Source organism: Strix uralensis, chromosome 14 (assembly GCF_047716275.1).
Source record: "Strix uralensis isolate ZFMK-TIS-50842 chromosome 14, bStrUra1, whole genome shotgun sequence".
In the NCBI taxonomy this organism is placed as follows: domain Eukaryota; kingdom Metazoa; phylum Chordata; class Aves; order Strigiformes; family Strigidae; genus Strix; species Strix uralensis.
This window is the reverse complement of record NC_133985.1, coordinates 3,252,442-3,279,311: the sequence shown is the minus strand read 5'-3', so window position 1 is coordinate 3,279,311 and position 26,870 is coordinate 3,252,442. Positions and strand designations below refer to the sequence as shown.

General features: G+C 40.3%; 1 protein-coding gene across 1 annotated transcript in view; it reads right to left on the bottom strand.

Moving 5' to 3' along the window:
* LOC141949953 (protocadherin alpha-2-like) overlaps positions 1 to 26,870 on the bottom strand; it is a 149,282-nt gene that overhangs the window by 10,122 nt on the left and 112,290 nt on the right. Inside the window, exon 4 of the mRNA XM_074884141.1 lies at positions 26,623 to 26,711. Coding sequence (XP_074740242.1) covers positions 26,623 to 26,711 — 89 coding nt within the window. The remainder of the gene's footprint in view (positions 1 to 26,622; positions 26,712 to 26,870) is intronic.

Sequence of the window (26,870 nt, the reverse complement as noted above, 5' to 3'; positions counted from 1 at the left end):
GCTGAGGGCTGATTTTAAGATTGCTAGGTGACACATTGCAAAAATGTGGACTTTGAGACAAATCTTTAAAAACTGAGATGTCTGATTTGTGGCTCAAATCTCCCTCTGGATGTGACGAGGAGGGAGGTGGCATTCTAACTGCTTTCAGCTGACTGGTGCTGTGTGTGGGTGCTGCCTCTATTATATAAAGACATGAAATATTGCAAAGAGAGCAGAAGTCACTGGAGAAGACAAAGCTCCGAATGTCAGGAGGACAGAAACAGATCTGTGCACTGCTTAGTCTGTATTATGTATAAGTGTTAAACTTCTAAGACTTAATACTTACCATAATTTTAAATTTAAAAAAAAATTCTTACATACAAGCACTTTTATGTGAAAGACAACAGGCTCAGAGACCATCATAAATCCTGCTGTGAAGGTGAAAAGGAGGAAGCATTTCCTGGCTGCAGCTGCAGCCTGTAATAGTATTCTGCAGCCAGCCAGCCCCCTCCTCCCCCTGCTCTCTGCTATTGAACTGAGGCCAACAGCACAGAAATCCTATGTATCGGGTCACCTCCTGCCACTGGAGGCCACTCTGCTTCCATGGGGTGATCACAGGATCAGCAGCTTGGACTCCAGTCTACAGCTGCTACAGCCACTCTCTGCTTCAGCCCCTATCTCAATGGCTGGCTGTGACTGAGTCCCCAAAGAAGGAAAATTTCAGGCTGGGGTTTTCAGGTTACCTGAAGGGAAGACAGAAGGTAGCATCAGATGTTCTCCTTGCATTGGATCTCCTGGAGAGGACTAGCTTGTTTTAATTTATGTCCACCTTGAAGAGTGAACAATCCTATAAGAATTCATTTGAATTCAGTCCTTTCTGCTTACCCTCAACAAAACTGTTTGCCAAGTACCAGTTTCTGCAGCTGTGAAAACCTTCTGCAGGTAAACTTACCTTAGCACAGTCCATATTACTGCTGGTGCATAAAGAGGAAAGCGCCCAGCATGGCTGCCAACACCCAGCACTGGTAGGCAAAAGAGAATCCCCACTTTTTAACTGAGCACAATTAATAGACAGTAACTATGGAAACTTGAAGCATCAATTTTAGTCTTTCAAAGCAGAAGCTAATTTTAACCAACTAATTGGATGTTGGAAGTGGTAGTGAAAGAAAAAGGGACACATTTATTTCAGTGCTTTTAGAGGCATCTATTTTAAACATGAATGAATGTGTGAGCTTCAACACTTAGAAAGGATAGCATAGTAATGAATCATGGACACCTAAGAAACAGTCTTAAAAGACAACTTTTTTTTCTTTCCTGATCATCTCTGTTTAGCTTACAGGCTTCAACAGTTCCTCTTGCATATGGCTCCCACCCCAGCAGTCCAAGCCATTGTCATTTCCAGGCCAGATGACTACAGTGGGAAGCTTTCTGCTTGGATCTTCCTTTCTATAAACATACAAAGCTTAGGAGTGTGGAAAATGCAGTGCCTTGTCTCTCAGATGTTGAAGGTGGCTCTGTGTTCTGAACCTCAGAGCTGGAACCTGTTCCCTGGCTCCCTCTGGCTCTGATCACCAATAAAGGGATAATTTTACTGGAATTTTATGGATAAAAGCCAAAACTGGCCTTTTCTCTATCTGGACCATAGAGGGAAAGAAAGGATACCATTACTGTTTAGTTTAGTTTGGTTTTGTTATCCTCAAGGGTTTTCTTAATTTTAAAAGTAAACTATACCATGCAGGTATATAAAATCATTTTAGACCTACATAATCCTTTCGCTCACCTACTCTGACTAGTTTATCACTGAACCTCTGCAAACTTCTCCTCCTCTGAAAGCCAATTAACTAAATACTAATCAATGTCTATTTTGATTCTCACCAATACGGCTGTTAGTCAGCAACTTGCCCTAAAAGAGATGTGTTAATTTAATATCTTTCACAGGAAGGGGCTGTAAAACTGAAGACATCACAGGTCTCAGAACAGACTCTGGCAGTCACAGCCCTCTTTCCCTTCCACAACATTTAAGACACATTAGCAGTTTCCTATCATCTCCTGTTAGGATCACATCCCATTAGTATTCCTTTTTACTGATATGGGATGGAGCTAATAATATTTCACATCAGCTAAAAAGGAATCTTAATTAAATGTGATGAGTAACTGCTAATACAATACGATAAGCCCCCTGGATAAGCACACTACACAATTTCTTTATTTTTCAGAATCCTTTAAACATTCTCTGAGGAGAAAATGGAGGTGACCTTGTGAAGATTCCCCACATCCATTCTCCTACTGCAGAAAGAGCTTTGCTCTTTCAAGTGGTTGCGAAGTCAGCCCTTGGAGGACTTCTTCTTAGGTTGTAGGTAAATCTAGATATTATGATCTTTTAGTGTCATCTGGGTCTTTAACCCCTTAAAGTAGATTATTTTGGTTCTGATGAGATGAACCAGATTGACTGCCCTGGAAGTGTGGACCTACTGTATCATGGCTCTAAGCCTTCTACCCATTTGTTCTTCCCTGCAGCTAAAAGTGTCCTCTCTTAATTGAGAGGACAGTACCTGCTTGAACCATATGATGAAAAGTTTGCATTAGGTTTTCAGCAGGTGTGTATCTGTGTAGTTCTGCTAAATTTAATAGATCTGCATGCAGTTCTGCTCTGGCTGGCTGTTAAAAGCCAATTTAAATGTGTTTATGAACCTCTTAACTTGTTCAGCACTTTATTCTACTTCATATAAATTGAAATCACAAACTGCTAGGTGATGTGCTATAAAGGCCATATAATGCTGAAAAAAAGAATTAATAAAGAGCTTATTTGAGGGGGGCTAATACACAATTATGGAATATTAAGGTATGATTAAGTAAAGACGAGATCAAAGTTGGCAGTTGCTCGAAATGGATGGCACCACATTGCAACAGCAATTTTAACAAAGTTGCAGTTACCTTTTGTGTCTTGTCTCTAGGACTACACTTTCTTAAACATTCATCAGATGGTAAGTACTAAGTCTTGGAGGCCTAACACTTATACAAAAACTGGGTAGAGCCACCTCTGTTAATTTTTGATCACTGTAACCTTTTCAGAATAGAGCCCTCATAATCCCAGTTTAAGAGTTAGTAAATGACCTACTTTATATTTCAATTATTTTCATTTTAATTTTATATCCCCAGATCTTTAAGCCAAGAATTATTGCCTCAATGGAACAATTGGAGAAATGGCTTAGGTTTGTCCTTCCATGTGAAACACTGCTTTACATTATACTCAGGAACTGCTCATTTGCTAATGAACTCTCTTTCAAGAAAAGCATTGCTCAAACAGTTGTAGTAACATATCAGAAAGTTATTTATATAATATGCCTGCCATTTCACTTCTCTGAAAGAAATATTAAAAATGGAACAACTGGCTTGAAATGAACAGGAAGATCAAATCTGCGAAATGAATTATTACACATAAAGTGTAATGGATGTAAAATGGATGCCTGAGAGCAATGTAAGGAAAATTAACTTCATTTCTATATTATTGCTTAATGGAGGCTGACATAGAAAAAAAAATCCTATCTTGATTAGATTTTAGAAAATTCACATTTCTTATAGCTGTGATTCCTTTAAATGAAAAGGCAGGGAGAAAATCAAGGACAGACTGTATCTGGATTGATAGCATAGTTATTTTCCTTCCAGGAAATGTGTCATATGCCCAGGCAACTAGGACAAGCTGTCAAAGAATAGAAACATTTAGAACATCTTAGTGGTTATAAAGGCTAAAAGGTGATGTTATTACTTGTTGAATCTTTCACTTCAAAATTAATTTTAAATTACCATCTGGTGGGATCTACATATAGTATATTTTAAAAATGCTTTAAATCTCAATTAAACTTTAAAATTTTGTTTTCCCTTTGTAATTGTGTGTATATACATACGTGTTAATATACAATTGGCTCATTTGCTTTGAATTTCTGTGATTGTTGAGGAGGTGACTGGCTTCTTAATTATTACCTATACGGTCTACATTAAGTGCACTCAGAATGATGCAGAGAGCAGCTCCTGGCAGTATCAGGGACCACTGTGAAGTGTCAGCCTCACGTAAGCCAGTCTGTAATATGGACACTGTGCAAGGCACTTCATTAGCAGAAAGGAAACCAGTGATGGAGGTACATGCATTGACATTTTTTGCATAAATTGTGGCTTGCTATCACCCACAGTAGTCCTTGCACAGAGCTGGATATACCTAATGCAGACAGTCTTTCTTGCGGGAACTGTAGGACAAATCAGATGCTTATACGTCAGGAATACTTTAAAAACTGATTTCAGTTGGAAAAGTGAGGTGAGACAACATTATTTACAATTCCATCAAAGTCCTATGCAACCAGGGCCTCCTGAACCAGTCTTTGTGCTTCCAAGGATGGGCCAAGCTCTGTCTCACTTCAGAGAACACCCCATTTCAGATTCTACTTTCCCAGGATCTCTCCTCAGTCACACCAGTGCCACCTCAGGTCATGGAGGAAAGGGCTTGTCACATTATCAACTCTGTATCTGGAATAGCAGCTTCAAGGATATCACATCCTGGTCCATTTTAATCCATGCAGACCACTCAAGTTCACAGAGTCCTGATGTGTGGTGCAGCTCACATACGTCAGATCACATGATGATAAATGAATATTCCTGCTAGACCAGGGATCCCCAGGGCCAGGCAAACCAACTCACCCACCAGCTCTCCAGATCTCTCAGCTGATTACATTTGGTGTACGAGTTGGCACCAGGAGCAATTCTTCATTGCAAAGATGTGAGACCAGCGTGTGTCAGCAGGAGAGCACAAAGCCCAAAGAGCTTCATCCTCAGACTGTAAAACCTGACAGTTCCATAAAGGGGCATTTTTGTCAGCTATTTCAATATATTCCCTCACTGGAAAGGGAGAAAAAAAAAAAAAGGCAACTTCTGCAGCAAAATGCCAATTGCCTGGACAGCAGCAAGCACAGCCCATTAATCTTGATAGGCCTTGTCCCACTAAGCACTAGGTGTAAATGGTTACAATCCTTAAATTGCTTCATATTCTCTCTGTGATCCACAACTGCAGCACTGAACCTAACTTAAAGGTATTCCCTTTACACCAGACTTGAAGAACAAATAGCTTGGGGTAGCCAGCAGAAACATAGCTTGTGACAACAAGGAGAAAAAAGCTCTATTTATATCTTTTCCTGCTGACACACGGAGCAGCACACACTTCATTCAAGCATACACGCAGCTGCTCAGTGACTGGAATTTCTGCAGTGGCTTAGAGACCGGAGGAAGTGTAGTCAAAGCACATGTAGTGTGTACTGAGGAGAAACGACAGCAAAAGGATGCTTTAAAATGCTGTGTTCCATCTAGTTCATTCTACCCACCAGAGAGGCACACAATTCTGAGGTTTATATTCAAAAACACGTGTGCATATTTACTGAAACTAGCACTAATATTTAATAATTCTTCCTGTAAAAACAGTGTAATCATGCATGCAGATCTTCTACAAGCAGCTATCGACAATTTTTGCATCTGCAATTATCCAATTTGCATCTCTAGTGAAACAACTCAGTGAACAGGCAAACAGATCTGTATCTCTGTACACCAGCGAATCTGCCATTTGCTTACAGCTGATGTGTCGGTCTTCAGGAGAGGACAATACCTGGAGAGAGGACAATTATTTAGGCTCAATAGCAAATACTGACATGAGCCATATAGTCTTGTCTATAGTATATGAGAGAAACAAATAGCAGAAATTAATTATGAGGGCTTTACTCCTTTGTTTTTCAGGGGCCAGAGCTTTCCCTTTGGCACATAAATATTTTTTAGAGAGAGAGGAAACCAACAACACACCAACAAAACAACTGTTTATAAATACTGAGAATAATGTCTTAATTGTTCAGCTGCTCTCTTCAGGGCCTTAGCCATTCACCAAAGCATACCAAATGGTGCCAGGTGGGATGACTTTCTCCTTACTGAAGAAGGTGACGTAAACTCATTGATCCAATGCTAGGACCCAAAGTCATCTGCTTCACACACACACACAATCACACACAGAATTGTCTAGGTTGGAAAAGACCTAGAAGATCATCCAGTCCAACCATTGACCTAACACTGACAGTTCCCAACTACAGCATATCTCTAAGCGTTAAGTCAACTTTACTCTTAAACACCTCCAGGGATGGGGACTCCACCACCTCCCTGGGCAGCCCATTCCAACACCTGACTACCCGTTCTGGAAAGAAATGTTTCCTAATATCCAGTCTAAACCTTCCCTGGCGCAATTTGAGGCCACAGTTTGGACAACTATGTCTGCAACTGCACCCAAACCTGCAGAGCTTTCTTAAAGCAAACCCCACTATTTTTCACTTCTAGAAATAATTTAGGAATCAGTTCATCACCCTCCCAAATATCCTTCCTGATCCTGCCTGCAGCTTTGAATGTCTTCAGAAGCCAAAGTGAATCACCCATTTCCTGCCTCCTAATCCTCAACTATCACAAGGCTCTCTGCAAGTTTTCTGCTGCTCCTCCAGGTAATTCTGCTTTGGGCTCCGTACAAAAGCTGCATTAAGCAAGAAAATTGCTGAGCAGGTGGCACTACCATAGTCTAACACACAGAGAATAGAATCAAGCTTGTTCGCTTGTGACCGTTGTATTTTAATCACAATTAAATAATGAAAGAGCAAAAACTGCAGCCCGAGTTTTCTCATGTAGCTTTTTCTACCTGTGTGGGATTTTTGTGTCTCTAGTTTTGGCACTGTGGGATCATGTCATGCCCATTTATCCTGCCAATTCTCAGAATATTTGTCACTTTAGTTAAGTATCAGTAGTTTTGTGATTTTGTGAGAATCTCAGGTTTCACAGGCGGAAAAAAAGTTACTTTTAGCTGCTAATGCACCAGAAAGCAAATAAAAAGGAACTCCTTTGTTTTTTTTAAAAAAATAATAATTTTTAAAACAACCTCTACTTGAGGCTTAAGTTTTGAGTGTTCAGGATTGGCAGCACAGGACTGACCCAATGCAATTTCATGGTCTGTTTATCCATCCTATTCTCTACACCATCGTGCACTTAATAACAGGTGCTCTCCCTTCCCTAGGCATCTGTGACAAACAAAACATGCCGTGCATGTGCTACTGCTGCGAAGAAAGCAACTGCCTTCATAAATCTAATTCCAGTCAATGAAGAGCTCATGTGTGAGGATCACAGAACTGACTAATCAATAATCATGGTCTGCAAGACAGAAAAACATCTTCCGATGGCTTCCTTCAAGGCTGTGCACTGGTTTCTGGATTCTCTGTCAGTATTCCAGTATTATGCTGCTTCCCTAAAGGCTGTGTGGACCAATACTGTTATCCTGCATAACTGTATCTGGCACTTGACCTGAATATGTTTCTCCCGATTAGGCAGTGACATTCTCATCTGGAAACTCTGCTTGTACATTCAAACTGTTGTCTCAGCATAAAGGTGTACCTGAGTTATTCTGAAAACCCAGCTGAACGTTTGCTAGGATGTACTGTCTGTATCTCAAAAACGTTAGTGATTAGTATGATTTGGAAGCTTTCACCTCCAGATTCCAGAATCTGCTGCAATTTACACATCCAATCCTACGTATTATGAAGTGATGGGTCTCTGGCAAGTGGTGGGAGGGACAAACCTCCACACTGCAAATAACAATTACATCTTTTTCCTTAACTGCCAACCTCAGCAGAGAAATAAAAGAATGATTAACACACAAATAAGAAATAGCCAGTGGTTACTAGTCTTGACTCTTCCAGGTCAAAGATGAAACACAAGCAGGTCTGCAAAGGAGGCACCTGTCCTCTGCAGTTAACATGAGACTTCACTGTCAAGGTGCAACAATTTGCCGCCTTTCACAAATACTAAATTTATCTCAACAACCACGTATAGTCCCCTTACCTTAATCCATGCTACATATTTTTCTTATTTGCTATCAGAATGGCACAGTCTCGGACCACATGTTCTGTATAAAAAAACCCACTGCAACAGTTGCCTCTTTTCAGAGTGAATAAAGGCCATTTGAAACACAAACAATCCTCTCTTGTCTCCTCATTCCCCTGTGAAAGTAGAAGGACTTTGTATACAGCCCAGAAGGCCAAAAAATTCAGTATCTGGTAGAGCAGAAAGCAAGCTGTGCTCTACAGGAATACCTGTTCACCAGTTTCAAGAGTAATACTCTCAGCGTCTGAGCTGACCTTAACTATTAACCCAACATATGAAGCGAGCAGTTGTGCATCCAAAAGTCTGGACCTAGGATATCTAAAAATTCACAGTTCATCAGCAGCACTATATGTTCAACATTTGCTTGACTTGGGTGCTAAAACTGTTGTAGAAATCTGTATTTATATGTTCACAAAAATTAATACCATGGAACTAATACAGCTCCACTTTTTACCAGTAATTATTCTGAAGTGCAAAATGGCCAGTTCTCTCATTTTGTGCATGGTACATGATGACTGCTAGACTTTTTGAAGGCTCAAATGCTGCTCCAGCACTATATGATCTCAGAATTAAACAAAATCAAACCTATAATCCCTATGGCTTTAGGAAAAGCCTGGGGTGGAAAAAGAGGAAAGGAAAAAGAATCATAACTCTGATGATGAAGAAAAAATAAACAAGAAATTTAATTTTCTAAAATCATGATCTGTCCATGTTTGACTACTGAGCTCTGTACATGGGACTGGTAATAATTGGCTTTCATGTAACTTCTCAAGTATAATGTTCTGCACAGCTCAAAAGAAAGGTTATTGCTGTGAAGCCAAAATGGTAGAACAAATATTTCATTACTCTAAATCCCAGCCTGTACCTCAAAAGTAGATGTATGACCAGTCCAATGCAATCCTGTCCACTTTTGCCAGAATCCATCAGCATATTACCCAAATCCCATGCAGTAATATCAAAGACTGTTGAAATGTTTGGAAAAAAAAAATTAGTTTGGCCTTCCAGCCACTGTGTATCATTAAAGGAAGACATCAACTAGGTTGGGCTTCCATAAATGAGCTAAAAATAAAAAAAAAAAAATAAATACAGATAATTAGGAGTCTCCAATTAGGAGTCTCCTGACCACAACCTCAGCATTTTAGTTCTTCAACAGGAGCAGGTACAGGTAAGAAGATGACTGGCCAGCCCATGTAAGGAGAGAGCAGCCACTTGCTTGAGCAATACAGAGCCTCACTTTCCATAGAAGCACAGGCTAAACATGCATTTAAGATTTTCACTCACTTCCAGCATTCAGAAGAAAACCTGGGACTCTCCCGCAACAGTAACTGGATAAACTGTTCATTTCAATACGACAGAAAACAATGAGATTTCACAGGAGTCCAGGTCTCACTGGTCTTGGTCTAGGACTGCCCCTAGAGCATGAGATGCAGTGATGAGCTATGATGAGCATGAACCACAGTGGTGCAAAGATGCCAGGAGGAAGGACATGCCAATGGAAGGCTGAGACTCCTAGCCATGGGCATAGCTCTTCATTTCTCCAAGGGGGAATGAAAGTTCCTGTCCTTGGAAAGGAATCCCAAAGGTCAAGAAGGCAACTATGGCTTGGGAAAAACAAGCAGCGCAAGATGTGTTTAAAGAGAACAAAATATAAATATCATGTTTTCTGCTCCCCACTCAGATCTTCTGTCCCCTCTTTTAAGTAAATGGTAAGGATGCTAAAAGCAATAGCTCAGTGCTTGGAAAGAATGCTGATTACCTAGAAGTGAGATACAAATGCGTGAAAATAGCAGTCACTTCAACAGGACGGAGGAAAGACAGAGAAAACTAGAGCAAGCTATTACACATATGTGGGTTACAGAAAAAAATGTATGGTTATGTAGATGGAGAATTCTCCAGAAGTGAAGGATCAATACAGAAGGATCTCCTCTATATTGAGAAATCATCAGAAAACCTGTAGCTAAAAGGGTTAATAGTGTAGGAAGGTGAGTGGATACAGGCAAGAACTCTGAATGATTTTTTTTTTTTTACTCTTTCAAGAACCTGGTCTTGTTACTTTATTGCAAGTCAACAATCTGAAGAGCTTCCTGGATACTGTTAGGAAAGTACAGAATTTGGAAAGGCGGTTGGTGACACTATAAACTGCTTACTCCCTTCCTATCCTTTGGTCTGGGCTTGTTCATTCAGGCTCTCAGTCTCCTGTGAACTACTGGAGTTTTCAGACATTACCATTATTTAGTATAGGATTTCTTCTGCCTTATTCATCTTCTTCTTGTCTGCCTGGCAAAATTTTCCTGTCTTGGGGCAGGTTTCATCTACTTAGATACACTGTAAAGCTGAGTCTGCAATGAAAGGGAGAGAGTTGGCTACATCCTTCTTACACTCATTTCTAGAGGCATTTCTAGGGTATGATCTGGGGATTTTTCTCTAGGCTTGCTTTCTTTTCCACTCAAATAGTAATTCAGTGCCATTTCTCTAAATGGGTGCCATTCAGATGTCTTGGAGTTTCTCTATTGTCTGCATATACCAATACTGAAAAATCTTACAACCCCTAATGCCCTTAAGCATTTATTCCCAGAAATGCCTACCAGAAGTGGAGACAAAGGCAGTCAGCTAGTCTGATGAGTCCTCTCATTCTGTCTGGCAGAACACAGCCCTTTCCACAATCAGGAAATACTGCCTTGGGCAGATCAGTTTGTCCTCAGATTGTAGAAATAGCCAATATTTTTTCCAGTGGGTTGTCAATGCTGATTCTCAGCTTACCTGCAAGTTTTAAAATAATTATTTGGCTGTGGACCTGCTTTTCTAGTTTTAGTGGATATTACAACTCCTTTCTTCACAGACTGTTCTTTCTACAGTGATATTACTACATCTGATGGCCATCTGCATTTCAGTAGTTTCATGAACTTCACAGTGGATTCTGTTTTGACTTCAGTTTGCTCTTAGAAACATATCCTTAGAGAGCATGGGAAGGGCAGGAAGAACCCGTGATGAATTCTCCCTCCTCTCTTGTGAATATGCTTATGTAACACTGTAACCACATCAAGGCTTACTCTAACTGCTATGATGAATTCCAAGCAATGTCTCATGGTTTCTTCTCAACAGTCTGCAATTGCCCGCTAGCCATTAAATAGTTTTGTTAATACAACACAAGCATTTGGTCATGTTCTCCAGTCCAATATTGCTGCTTATCAGTATTGCTGATTATATTGCAGCTGGCAGCACAATCCATCCGGAATGGAATTGGTCATTGACCAAATAGACTGGCTGCACCTATGGCAGCTGAATGCCTGGCAGCTCTTTCTGACTAGTGTATTTGCTGAGAATGTCTGGGTCTGCTAAAATCATATCATCGGTCTCATCACCAGGTGGATTCTTGTACCTAGTTTTTCTTAGGCTGGATAGCTACAGTATCCACAGACTTAGAATAAACCTGTTTCCATACAGTGTCACTGCCTGTCTTTCCCAGCACAAGGCAAAGGTTATAGTCTCAGGTAAGAACACAGAAGTCATGGCTCTGTGCATTTTGGCCTCTGTCTACAACACAGATGTCAGCATTTCTGGTAGTCATGATGAATAATAGTGAAAAAGAAACTTGGTGAACATAATTTAGCTGATCTGTTACAGTTACCTGCTCTAGAAGCAACAAACTAAATGTAACATCATTTCTCTCCAACAGAATTTGCTTGAGCTTGCAAGTTTGTGTGACCAACTGGGATTCTATTGTTTACGCCACAGGTGACTAACATAAAACCAATAAATCCACCCTCTGTTTTTCTCCTGATTCTTAGTTTCTTACATGTTGAACTGGTACACTTGCCTTGTGTTCATAGCATTCAAATATTGATCCATCTCCTAAAGACCTGAGCATTGCTCTGATGTTGTATCTGGGTTTTTTTCTGTTTTTTTGTATTTGAGTGGCCTCAAAACCAGATTAACTGACCGACATAATGCTTATCCAGACCTAAGTCTCTGTGTAAGCAATCCGGGGAGCACAACTGGGAGAAATGTTCCGTAGTTTTGCAAGTTGATATGCAGGCTGAGCATAGCCTAAGCTGTTGTTACAGTGTACCTGTAACCCATTTGTATCTCGTATCTAATTTCAGAAATCAGTGTCTCCAGTGCTGGAGCTCTATGTTCTTCATGCAGATATCTATTCAATATTTCTACTTCATAAATACACTTCAAAAAGAACACATTTTAGAAGAATTAATTCTGTCAGGGGATTACTATACTTCTCAAACCCCTTATCAAATGCTTCATTGTTCTTGGACATAGTATCTCTTTCATTGTTTGTGTTCTTCTTACTCAGATAATGAAAGTCCTTATCTTCCTTTTCTCTTCATTACGTTATGATCAACTCTACAACAGTTCTTGTTTCCTGTATCTGCCACCATGTTTTGACAAGGTTGATTCTCTACAAGCACAACTTGTTCTGAAGATGCAGTTCCACACATTTAGTCTGTAGTATCCCTACCACGTTTTGTGCCAGTATTAGTTCTCAGCAGCAGCTAATTTAGCTGAAAATTAAGTCTACACAAGCCTTTTCAGGCAGACCAGCTCCCTCAACGAGCTAACTCTATAGTCAGAGGAGAAACAATGCTGATTTGAGAGACAACTGGAATGTATGGCAAGAACTAAAAGAAAAAGCAAAACCAAAAATCCCAGACTTAGACTTGTATAATCTGATGTGGAACTACACAAAGCCCATGCCTTTAGTCCATGTAGCCTCCCTGAAATGCAGACAAGCTCTTCCCTGCTACAAGCCTCACTATTTTCCCTGCCAGCTGCCTCCATGGTTCTTTGAATACAAGCTGGGTAAGAGCAGGGATGTATCCCTTTGTCCTAAAGTTGAAAACTAACTCTTTTTAAAAATCAAAATTACTTGCAGTAAGCCTGCAACACATGTAGGATTAGACAGCAGGACAGAGACGAGCTTCCTAGTGCTTCCTCTAACTCCATTTTGTGCAGCCTGTCTCCTCCCTCCATCCTCCACAACCTTGCTTAAACATCACCAAAAAAGAAAAAAAAAAAAAAAAAGATGAATAGCAGCAAAAATCTGCTATGTTCATGATATTGCTGTGCTTTACAAAGTAGGGATTTTTATTTTGGTTTCCTAGCAACTCTGCAGGCCAGTGTAGCAGTGATTTTGTACCGAGCACTAGTTAACATAGTGTTGTTGCAGCTCTTTTCAAATAGATACTTTAGACTCTTTAACTGCCTCTTTCTCTCCTTTAATGCACAAGTGGAGTGCACTCCAAGGCTGCCTGGATGATTAGTATGAAGCAGGAAGAAACACCTACATTTTACTTTTACCTACATTCCATCCTCTGATGATTTTTTGCTCCACATGAAAGAACTGTGAGGAGCTCTCTAACTGGTATTTAATTCAAATTAATCAGGGGAAATGAACAAATGGAAAGGAGAATCTGCAGATTAGAGTGAAGATATCAAAGATCTCCAGCCAGGGCTGACCTTACTTCATAGCTATGAAGGACCCAGATGCAGTTTCTACATTGTCTGTTATAAACACTTGCCATCTGGGAATGGTAAAAAGAGAAATACCAGGCAAGAATAAGGAGGTTTATTGTAAACCTTGGTGAGGATTAAGCTTTTAAAATTATATTTGACATATAATTTGAAGATTCATAAAAATGTATCAAGAAATAAACACTCATAGCATCAGTATTCATGGCTGGGGATATATTTTCCACTGAGAACAGCTACAAAGCTGGTAGAAATGCTCTGAGCTTCCCATCATGCTGCCTACGCCTCAGAAAAGATCACAAGTTGACCTGCATGGATTTAGCCTACATGACTCACTGGCCTCCCTGCTAGGGCTGCCAATTAGTTTCAGTTGTGACAGTGTTTTCTCTGATGCGGCAAATTGCCGGCGAGGAACTGGATTAGGATCATTATTATTATTATTTTGCTTGTGGGCCCAGAAGTAAGTAGTTCTCTTTCCTGTTAACAGGTCTCCTAGATAGGTTTAGCCACAGTTTGAAAGTCTGTACACTGAGATGGATATACCGATTTACAGTGTGAAACAACAGAAATGTGCTTTGTTCTGTCTCCAAACTTCACTGCTGAAAACTGTTTTACTATATAACTGCACCTGCACTCTTCGGAGGGGTAAAGACAGGGATCCAGGGTGGATCACAGCATGTGTGGTCCTCGTGAAACTCCGTAACCTTTCTTGCCCCACAGGAAATAAGCTCAATTAAAAGCGAAAGGTGATGTACATCATGGTGCTTTATTTCTCCCAACTGGAGTGAAGTCTGGGAATAACTGAGGCAGATAGTCTGACACTAATGTTATTCATTTATTTTAATTCTTCTGTTTCTAGCTACACATGTGGGAGGCTCTGCTACCTACTTAGCATAAATTTGCAGCAAGATAATAATCTACCAAGAACAGGTAATTTTTGCCATGAAGAGATGACATTATACATGATAACTAGAGAGAACAAATCTCTTGGAAACCTAATGAGCAGTGTGGTGCTAGCATACTCCTCCTGCTGATAGTCTATGCATGCTGCAATTACAGGTCACTTCTTCGGGCCAGCTTATCCTCTGTATGTGACTGAATATATTTGACTTTGGGCATTTGGAAAGGATGCTGCTTGCCATTACAGTCTGAGATGACAATGGGAGCAGTTCAAAATGGTGTGGTGAACATTGAAGACAAAGTATTCAGTTATGAATTATGACTACTTAAACACGACTATAGGAGTGCAAGTTGACTTACCACTAAAATGACAACCTCTCGTTCCTGGGAGCATACAGGATCATGGAACACTGATATAGCAAGAGATAGTGAAGAACTGAGAGTAGGAGGGAGGAGAAAGTAATTTGCAACTGCAGATCAGAGAGGTGTTTAATGTGTAATGTTCCTCAGTAATGAAAAACCCAGGTTGGATTTTGTGTCTTAAAAGCAATGTTGTAAGGTCTGCAGGCAGAGTTTGAAGGAAATTTGGGGGAGGAATTGTTCACTCTGCATTTTTCAGTATTATGATAATATTTTGATACAGGTTTTGCCATTTTTCACTCACTGCCTTTGTTCAAAACCCCTCTCATTTTATTCCAAGTCTTACAACATTTTGTTCTTCCTTTAAGCTCAGCTACTGCATTCAAGTGATTATGCGCAACAAAAATATCAGAAAATTGAATCAAGAGAACTAAAGCAGGGTCAGGACTTCCCTGATTGTTTTTGAGCTCAGTCTATGGTTTCTTGATTTCCAAGTGCCTCCCAACGTATGAAAAATCTGAATGTGAAAAAACTGCTGAAATTACTTGATCAGAGCTTGCCTCTTGGAAATAACTAGGTATTTATTAACTAGGTATTTATTTTTCAAGGTTTGAATAACCTAGATAGCATAAGCAATCCACAGGACCAGGCACAAGGCCAAGGAGGTGTGATTACAGGATAAGAAGGTATAACCTAAGGCAAAATCCCTCGACCAGCTCTGGTAACCACAGGGACAAATGCAGAGAGGGAAGGGCAGAGGACCTCTCTTGCCATTAATGGTCCAGGTGAGCCTAAGGAGATTAGCTGCACAATTAGGTATTTAATCAGTGCCAGTCCCAGCCCAGGCAGCAGCCTCTCCTGTGTGTGCTTCGGTACTACATGCCTGAGAACTGACCTTTACATGAAGATTGAACTCCCTTTGCAGACCCTCAAATACCGCCCAGCTCTATGCAACAGGATAGCACACGCCCCCCAAGAGAGCCTGGGATTCCATTAGCACAGGATTTGCTTGCCAGTCAACAAATCTTACTTGTTTTTTCAACAGCTCCTTTTCTTAACAGTTAAAAGACAAGTCATGGAAGGCAGGCACAAGACAGAACTGGGCCACTAACAACAGCAAATGAAGCACTTGCTCAGTTCCTAGTAACAAACTCAATCAAAATATAAGAAATTTAATTTCATCGTGTTCAAACCACTACCAGTGAATTCTGTTCTAGCTCCAGCCTCCTTTATAGCATTTGCTGTGGGATGAACTGCTGCTAACTCTTTTGCTCTGGTCCTCTCTTGGTATCTGAATCCAGCACTGCGTGCTGAGCTGGGATGTGCATGCTCTGAACAAGATCCCTCAGGCTGCACCAAGCTTCCCCTGCCTTATCTGAACCTGTCTTATCTACCTCTGCAAGTAGAAGCAGCATTATATTTTTCTCAGCATAAACACATAGAAACTATTTCCACAAGACTACAAATGGTTTGTGGTGTTTTTTTCTTCCTAATCAACCCATTCATTTTGCTAACTGTGTGTGCATGCTAAGAGGGGATGCTTTTAGGGATGGGTGACTGTAATTATACAAGACAAGAGCAGAGAAGCTGCACTCAGATTCATTCCCTCCACAGCCAGAGCCTTGATTTTCTGAGAATTAAATCCCCATAATGAAGGGGATGCCTTTGTGTGCTGCTGTTACTGTTTTACATCTCTCATTACACCCTCTGAGTGCACACAAGTAATGACCAAATGAGTTCAGAGCTTAGCTCTCAAAGTAAATTCATCATGTCCAGGTCAAATAGTCAGAATGTGTGCTGAAAAAATAGGCACAGTATTGCAGTATTGCTTTCTCTGCTTTGTGCAGCCCAGCTCTATTCTGGCAGTCCCACCAAAGCAAGGATAGGGCAAAGAGATCACAGAGGTGCAAAGGAGAGAAATGTAATGGCCAAGAGGAATGTGAAACAGCCTCTGCCTGCCTCTTTAAAAGCAGGGCTTGTGAGCTGCTAAAGGTCTGGCATTGCAGGCAAAGGGCCTGTAAGCACTGCAGTGAAACATGAAGGCTGAAAAAATAATCCCATAGTGTTCAGGAAGCCCTGACCTTATGGCTCTCTCTGGCTCAGCAGCCTGGAGAGGAGCAGGGAAGGACAGCCCTGAACAGGCTCACAGCCTCAGCATAGCTACAGAGCACTCTGTGATAAGAATAACTTTAATTTTTCTGCACCTTGTTTTTTCCTTTATAGAACAGGATAATGATCATGTCCTTTCCCTTGTGTTCCCAGACTTTGTCTGCCCTGCTCATGTAAGTGGTAAGTTCCTTCAGGCAAAGCTTGTCTTTTGCTATTTGTAAGGGCTTTGTGTAGTGCCATCTAAGCTGAGAGGCACTGCCACACTACAGCATTAATAACAGATGGTGAAGCAATGCCTGGTCACAAAAATAAACACATGAAAAATACATTCATGACCCTGTGTACAGCAAAGTGCTGTACACGGGCAGACATCCATTAGGGGAAGATGTAATATCTCAGAGTGGTCTGTACTCCCTCAACCTCTTTTCTCCCTCCATCACTTGTACTATAAATACATTCCAGATCAAAATTTCTTAGAATTGTTTAGAACCTTCCTTATTTTATCCACCTATTTTCTATCAGATAGTGAAATGTATACTGCAAGAGATAACAGGGTTGAAATTCCTTTGGCATCATGAATATCATAGGTTGTTTTGACATTTACTTGAATATATTTTCTTTTAAAAAAATCTAAAAAGCATAAAATCAAGCCCACAGCAAGGGGGGGGGGGGGGGGGGGGGGAAACAAACCACACATACAAAAGGGAGGCACAACAGGGAGAAAATAAAGCAGCTGTAACCTCATGTGGAAACAATTTGATTACCATCAATTCCCTGAAGTACTGACCAGATAAACACTTATTTAGCTTCTAAGTTCTGACAAGATCACAACCCAAGGTAGTACAGCTGTGAGTGATTTTTCTATTTATTTATTGAAACCTCTGAGAAAATAATAGAGATGGGAATCAAAATCCATGTCTTCTGTGTAGCTACAGAATATTACCAGTAGGTAAGCAAGACAAACTCACTGGTGTTGTTACCAAGATCACAAAGAAGCACGTGCCTAGAGCAATGAAAAATCGGACTTTATTTTATTTACAAAATAATTTCCTACCAGATGTCTACAAGCCAATCACATCATCTGGCAAATCTATTTTTTGGCAGAGTGGTGTTCCATCCTGCTCTTTTTGGCTCAGTTACAGCATCATTTGGGGTATGTCTAACTTCTAGATGGTATGTTAATCAGGGTGGGAAATCTGATAAACTAGCTGGAGTTTTTGGTGTTTGATTCAAAAGAGTTAACAAACTATTGGCCTTTACAAATATAAGAAAATTAACTATAATCAAAATCAGGTACTGTTCAAGAGATGTTATTTTGTTCTTAAAACACAGAGTACAGTTAGTAACAGCTATCAAATGAGACACATTTTTTAGGTCCAACTGTAACTTCCATTTTGAGGAAGCAAACAGATTACTATAGGAAAGGAATAATTAAATAGACAAGGAGATATGGTTATTAAACTTTCTCCTAGCACCTAAATACAGAAATTATAACCAGCTAGCCAACTAAACTGCTTGTGTAAAATCTCTTACTTTATCACTCCTTAAAATGACAAAGTCTTGAGCTGCAGCAGCTTTTACCCACATTTTGGGCAGACCTGCTTCATGTTACTCAGTCACAGAAAACCACTAGCCTTTTGCTCCCATTACTCTTATTTTACTCCTGGTTTTAGAAATTTGGCAGATCTCCTGTGTTATTAGTATCCCAGCTGGAGCTATCAGTCTTACAGGAACCTTCAAGCAATCTGCATTGGAACAATCACCCGATGTGGAGATCAGAAGATGGACGTGGTCATCTCCACTTTGGCAAATTCAACAGCTGGCTGCAGTCAGGGACAAGTGTGGCCCTAATCTAAATGGAAGGACTGCACATGCACAGGGACTTGACTAAATGACAAGATGCACAAATGCATTCTGCATTGCCTGGGGCTAATGAGAAAGGTTAATTCCTGTCACAAATCTTTGCCGCAGGTGGAATCAAGAATTCTCCGCCAGTATATGAAGACATAAACCCTTCCAAGACCATTCTCTTTCATAGTCAAAATGAAAACAAAGTCTTCTTCAAATATATTAAGACAAACAGACCACTCAACTTTGAAGTTTCCAGCATTAGCATTTTTCAAATTCTGACGAGTCCTTTTTTGCCCTTACACTGAGTCTTCAAGGACTAAGGTATCACACACTATTAAATCTCTCATCCATGTAATCTAATTTAGTTGGTACACTCCACGGAAAAATAATGGACCCTGTGATAAAGATCATAAATGCTATTTCAGGTCAGTCATGGGGTTTTTTGCAGCTAAGAGGAAAATAACAAAATAACAGAAAGTAAATTTAACATTAGCCAAGTCATGACTGCAGTTTCTGTATAACATAATCTGTCTTCCCCTCCTTTCTTTGCCCACTCAGCTGAACAGAAATTTAAACTAACCTATTCATTTATCTAGTCCTGGCTGCAAATATTGAAAGTCCAAACTGCTGGTTCAACTACAGTTTGCATGTGGTGAAGCAGACGAGCTCCTGATCAGAACAGTCATCAGTTTTTAAAAAATAATAATCAGTATATCAAGCTGCATCTGTCATAAAAATTCTTTTTGACATGTTCTTTTGAAAAATCTTTCTGACTACAAAATGCTTTTCTTCAGCCCAAGCAGCATCTGAAATCCTCAATCCTCTCCAGCTTCCATCAGGCTGTCAGAAATGAGAAGCATTTACCACAGAAAATTCTTAGTTCAGTATGAAATATTGAAAAGGTGATGTGTGGCCAAGCCAGTGATCTACATTTCAGCATTCCTGGAATAACGATACAGAGGGGAGACACAGCGGACAGATGAGCAGGAATAGACCAGAGTCATTAGATGAAAGGAATAAACGGGTTTTGAAGAGAAACAGGGAACAGAGAGATGCATACTTGGCAAACCAGATAAGTAACAGAAAAGAGGTGAAGATGCAGGAAACAGCAGTGGAAAGCTGGAGAGCAGGAAGTATACAGGGAATATCCTGGGAATAAAGTGCACTGGGAGTAAGGGCAAAACTGAGGACTGTGTATCACATTGAAGACCTCAGAAACTAGGTGGAATTAACTTGAGAATTCAATGAACAAGGTCAAAGCTTGGAGATAAAAGAAAGGGATTTAGCCTTATATGGTCCTTGCAGATTATTTCTATTTCAGTATAGTGTCATTGCTCTGCATCTACATGAGAAAGCTGGCATGATTTCCTTCTCCAGAATCTACTGGGCTGGCAGAGATACTGCAGCTTTAAATAATGATTTTAGTGTGCTTTATGGGGATAATTTTTTCCATGATTACAAGAGGCTGTGAACCAAATCTGTACGACACTTTACTGTGTAGGCTTAGAAACTAGTTAAACTGCTTATGACCTTCATTTTGGGGATTTATTATATCACTGATTGGAAGACTAATTTTCATGAGACATGAAAACTGGCTGTTCTGTATTTTCCCTATTTTCTCCATTAAAAATATTATACATATCGTCACAGTGTTTCTTGCACCACTTAGGGTATGGGTCTTAGGGCTGGTATTTTGATATGTAGGTATTTCTGGTTTTGAAAGTTGGAATTATGAAATTCCATAGGAAATTGGTTATAAATTAAAATAAATATAACAGATATAAATGTGCACAGCTCTGTTTTCTAGCTCCTTCCATTTTAAACTGCTGCAGCATTCTGCAACAAACCAAGATCCCAGTTTTGTATTCTGGGTTGCTAATTAGTTATTATCTTCTATAGCTTTAATCAATGAACTGCTAAAGCCAAGCCAGTGTTCTCTGCTGTTATTTGTAAATTAACCTTTAACAGTCTCAAAGAAGCAGCACTTTCAGCTCCTGCACATTCTTTGCAGTTACTGCTTGATGTGTCTTAATTAGATCCTTTTTCTGTAGATAAGGAAGGTCGTTTGAAGAAGGTGAATAGAAACTCACTGACATTTAGGAAGAAATTATTCTCCATTTACAACCACAGTGTAAAGCTATATCACATGAAATATGTTATACCTCAGGTCTCATGACTCTCAGTTATTTTCTTAGGCTCTTTCTCTTTAAACTGAATTTTTAGAAAAACACTTCAGAGGCCAAGAGCCTTGTGACAGCACTGTGGCCCTCTGTGAGCTTGTACTGGAGTGTTATTCCTGCTGAATTTCAAGAAGAGTGTCTGTTGCAACAGTGAAAGAGTCAACCTGAAAAACAAATCGTGCATTTCTCCGGTGCTGATATTAAATGGACTCAAAGATGCAGACAGATCAAATGATTATTTCATTAAAAGAACAACTAACTGAAGTGTGGCTTTCTGTCCCCCTCATCACAATCTATTACCCAACCTCGGTGTGCCAATCTTCTTTCCAGTGACCTATGCTCAGTAGTCATTTTAAGAGTCTACACTGTGCCATTCCTAACACTATCTGCCTCCTGTAAACCTTCTAGCATCCCTTTCCAATTGTTTCCCTCTACCAGATCCTCTGTGCTCACCTTCCCATTCCAAGATTTTTACTGGTGTCCCCCATCATGTTCTTAGATTTCTCTGCTCAGATCTCTCCTGCTTACACTATTGCCCTGTCTCTTACCTGGGTCCTTCTCATGCTGTTCTGTTGGAAGAGAGTATCTCTTTCTGACAGAATGTTATTATTCAAGTAGGATTTACTTGCTTGACATAGAAGTTAGTCTGTGAAACACAGAATTGTGTATGCCACAACTTACACTAGATAATTATAATAATGCCTCCTCCTATCAAGGCATTCTTGGACATTTTTATTGAAGTCCATGCAAGCGTCCCCTTTCCTTTCTTCACAGCTTTCCCACAGTCATTCCGTTTACAACTCTCTACCCCAGACCAGCAGTACAAAACTTGCTAGGAAGACTGACTTTACCTTTCAGATAGCTTTGCTTATTTGCCATATTTATAGTTGCTTCTCATTTAATTTTCAGTATTCATCACTTATTCTACAGGCCATGCCCCATCAATGGACCTCTTCTGCATTCCAGCTGATTGCAGCAGGAACCATCCTCTGAGAGCAACATAAATTTATTCCAGAGCAACTGTAGTTACCAGGATAAAACCAGGACAGTCTGAGAATACATAGGCATGGAATATTCTGAGCTAGCATGGCATGTGTAAAAAGGTCACAGTTAAGCAGGAGGTAAGGAACAACAGGAGGAAATACTGAATAAAGAGAGGAGAGCTGTGATAGACACAAACTTCAGAGGACAAACGCTGAAAGAATCAGGCTTGGGGTGACAGGACACAAGGAGATATACATCTTTGTATAAACATTTTATATATATACATTAAAAAATATATATACACATATATAGCACATACAGTGCTCTTCAGACCTGGAGTTGATCTCTGTGTTTCTTGGTTATAATATTCCCCTGCCTTTTCAAGTAGCTATGAAACCCAGAGCTAACCTGTCTCTCCTGCTTATTTCTCTTAGGGAACAGCAGCCAATATTACTACTGCTGTTTACTTGGCCAGTTCAAGGAATAAACATATGCACCATGAATGTCAAGCTTGGAGGACTGCCCGTGTTGAAATCAGTAGATTCTCACACAGTATAATTGCTTTTTTCATAAGAGTGCTTTAAAAAACAAGGCTATCACCTCTCTTCCCCAGCAAATTATATGGGAAAAGGAAACAAATATGACAGATTTACTTAGAAGAATGTTACCACTGCAAAATTCAAAGCATAAAATTAGCATATTTTAGGATTGCATTTGCCTATGCAACCTTTATTCAGTCTCTCGTGCATATTTGTGAGGCTAGACATTGAAATCCTAGCTTCCTTGATGTCAGCGAGCTATTTGCCATGGACTTCAGAGATGCCAGTATTTCACCCATGGTCTTCACCTACCTGCTTCCAAATTTCAGATGCAGATTTTTCCATGAGGTCCTTTCCTCTTTTGTTTACAGTGTTGTCTGAATGGAAGCATTTTTCCCCTCTACATACGCAGTGTGTGGCCCAGTGCCTTATTTACTGCACACATATAAAGCCTACATTGAATACAGGATTTAAAATTCCTCATGGTTGTTTTTCATCACAAAACCTTATCGTTCTCCTGGGTCTTATATAGACTGTTTTGTGAAGCACTTGCATTACCAGTTCTGTTTTGTAGATTGGAACCTGGAGCACAGAGAAGTACAGACAGATTTGTCTAATGCCCACTAATTCTAAGCTCTGAACTATGCATAAGACTTATTCAGAATCTTCAGTGTTGCACGTTTAGAGAAAAGTTTCAATTCATCTTCATTTCTATTATGAGCTCCCACCATTTCTGCAAATCAAGCTCCATTTATTCCAAGTTAGGCATCCAGAAAACAAAGTTCACTCAGATTAGTGGTCACCTATAGAAAGTCTGATATAATTGCCAAATCTGTCGAGGTACATAGAGCAGAAACCAGAAATCTGTCTGCATTTGCCAGACTCACTAAATAGCATGTGGGGGACAAATGAGATGCACCCAAGAGCTAAACCCAATGTTATCCTCTAGCCAGAGGGAGTTTGAGCCTTCTTGTCCCACCTCGCTTGGAAGTATCCTGACTACAAACCTACAAACTATTGGACTGGTACATAAGAAAATGCAAAGACAGTTAAAAATGAATCAAGATTCACTGTCCCCTGAATGGGTGAAATATGCAATCAAGTCAATAAGAGCGCTGTCAGTCAAATGAGGACCAGGTTTTGCTTGGGGAACACATATTTGTTGAAACATCATGTGATGTTCAAGTTCAGCTATGCATTAGGAAGGAATTAAGGATTTACTGATTTAACACTTGTTCATCTTCTTAAAGTGCTTCTATGACATCATCTTTGAATGCTCTCATTGATTAACTCTCTGGATCTGTCTCTGTGAGGCATCTTATCCATGGCTTTTGTGGATTGTTAAGTTAAATGAATGGTTTAGTGACAAACTGGGATTAATCCATTGACTAAAACAACTCCATGGAGAATGTGTGCACAGAATAGGCTTGGAAGTGGTTTCTAGTAATCAGAAGTCAAGACCTGCAGCTGCCACAGTATGCTGAGATAACAAATAGCTTAGCTAGGAGTTTATCTGGACTCAGGTGCACTCCATTCATATGCAAATGATATGTCAGGAGAAAATGCATTTGTTGACTCAATTGACCATAATGAGTTGAATCTCTCCTGAAAAGCATCAATTGTGTATGTTAACCTGACAAAAAAATTACAGGTCTTGAACCTAAGCCAGAAAAATAAAGAAGCATTGGAAGAGGTATTTGTGGGAAACTGCAGATAGGATTCTAAAACAGTGGTAGTAAATTGCTGAAAATGTGATGCAAGACAATGTACTCAAAGCTATGAGAATTAGTACAATCATCAAATCTGAGATTTCCTTATGAATCATCTGTTTGCTATTAAGGACCAGGGATATCTGCAGCTTTTTCTTACAAAGAGTGAAGAAGAATATTACCTGAAACCCACTTAAAAAAGGGATAATTAATGTTATGTCAGGGTACACTAATCCCTTGGGAGCAGACAAAGACAAAACAAATAGCCTTCATTGTGTAGGAAAAAATATTCATTCACAAGGAACCTGATTCACAAAAATTGGATTTAAAGGTAGCTGTAACTAGCATGGATATTCTGTAATGCAATTTTAACTAGTCAGATTTTCCTATATGGCAGGAAAATTATGTGTTGCTGAAGGTATTTCTTACAACTTGTTTGAATACATTACCTAGAAATAAAAACCACAGAGAAACAATGATCTGCAATGCTCAGTCCAGGAGCCAGAGTAAACTGCCTTGGCACTTGTACTCTCCAGCTGCCCAGCTCTGCAGGGCCTCCTGCCAGCTCCCTCTCACTATGCCTTACAGTTTTCTTCACCCTAAGTAGCCACCAACATAGAAAGCAGCATGTGTGACAGGGATGCATTCACTGCATGGTCATGGAGGGAAAGAGCAATAAGAGCCAAGGGTTGGTGCTGCTCCTCAAACAAAGAGATGAGACCCAAAAAGAATAGCAGGGAGGAGTCCCAAAAAGAATACCTGAAAGGAGGGTGCAGAGAGCTGGGGATGAGTCTCTTTAACCAAGTAACAAGCAATAGGACAAGAGGGAATGGCCTCAAGCTGTGCCAGGGCAGGGTCAGACTGGCTCTTAGGAAGGATTTCTTTGCAGAAGGGGTTGTTGGGCGTTGGAATGGGCTGCCCAGGGCAGGGGGGGAGTCCCCATCCCTGGAGGGGTTGAAGAGTCGGGTTGACCCAGCGCTGAGGGATCTGGTGGAGTTGAGAATGGTCAGTGTGAGGTTCATGGTTGGACTGGAGGATCTTCAAGGGCTTCTCCAACCTAGACGATTCTGTGATTCTGAGTCCAGATAGTGGAACAGGGCTCTGGGACCCAAATGCCAATGGACCTCCTCAGAAGACAGAACCATCCTACCTTTGCATTTACATTCAGGTACTTAGATATCTGCATTACCAGCAAGCAAATGTCTGGGTGAATATTTGCATCCATATTGAACCTGGTATAAGGTAGTACACTAAGTGCTCAGTCAAGGATGATTAGCGCAGCTGAAAGCCTGAGGGAAGCCCTTGTAAAGGTTAGAGTGTACTTGTGGTGACATTTTCAAATGCAAGCTCAACAGTTACGTGACCTTCGTAACACACATAAGCTGTGTCTTCCTGCAAAGCCTGCAACAGAAGGGAGAACACACAAAAACCAGGTAATTATAGCCTAGGGGCCCATTATATAACATAGTAATTTCCAAACCTGTTTCTGCGGACAACCCTTCTGCAACACTAACACAGGTCGTGCAGTTTGTAACCGTGTAACAGCTGTAACTGTGATTGCAAATCCTCAAGTTGCATCTCAGCCCTTTATCCAGGCCCAATTCCCACTTAAGCCAAGTGAAAGTTTTGCACCAAAAGGTATTAAATAAAGCATCTCTCACATCTTTTCTGCTGGAGATCCCACTTCTCGGCCTTTGACCTGCCTCCGTGATGTGAGTGTCACTCCTCATTTGAATTTCTGGAGGACTCACAATGCTCTCAGAGCTGTCATACAGGGCTCACAACCCTACACAGGGCATCCACTAAGTTGACAGCTTAGTTTGGACATGATTGAAGCTGCTGATCATACCACTGACTGGCTGCTCTACTACGTCTCTATATTATTCCTGCTCCAACACAAAAAGTGAGAATATTTTATTGCCTGCACTGCAAAAGATCCAGGTGATTTTTTTTTTTCTTAACTCAGTAAAGACCTTTTGTCAATTCTTATTGACTGCTGTGAAGTCACCAGTCAGTGACTGAGTAAATGAAACTACATTCTAAAATGTGGTTTTGATCATTTATTTTGACAAGTAAATAATAATTTAGTTTCCATCATCATGTACTAGTGAAAAATAGCTAGCAAAAAAAATAGGTCTGATTTCACCATAGAAAAGGAGAAGTGACGTTCAAAGAGACTTACTGGGTTTGTAAAAATAACAAAGGGATAACCGATAAGCTCCTACCCCAGTTTTACTGTTCTTTTGAAATGGAGGGCAAATCAGCCCTAGATCCAAACATTTTGAATCTGAACACACACATCAGAACTGAAGCCCTTCCATTATTCCATTAGACAAACCAATAACCTCCAAAGGCAGGGTGAAAGCTGGGATCAAGGACTCTTATTTCCAGTGCTCATCTGAGACTGAGTAAAGAAAAAGACATATTTTATGCTTTATTATTCCACTCTATTTAGATCCCACAGGTTAATTTACAAGAACTCCCCTCAGAGACACAAAACAGAAGAAAACTAAGATGGAGGCATTAAGAGGTCTGTTTCAGTCAACATTAGTTCCTCACAATTATTCTGGATTTTCACACCCTTACCTGGAGTAGCACTGGAGACTGTTGGCCACTGCTGATCAGGCCCTCCTGGTCCTCCACGTAGGACTGCTGCCTCCTCCATATGCACAGCACTGAACAAGCACATATCACAGTTAGATTATACCGTTCCCCTCTGCCCTGGGCTTTATAACGTTTCCCTTTCTTGCTACTCTTCAAAGGTTGTAACTGTTTCTCACTGTGCAACTACTACTATAATATTGCATGTTGCTAACAAAATCTGCTGCAGCATT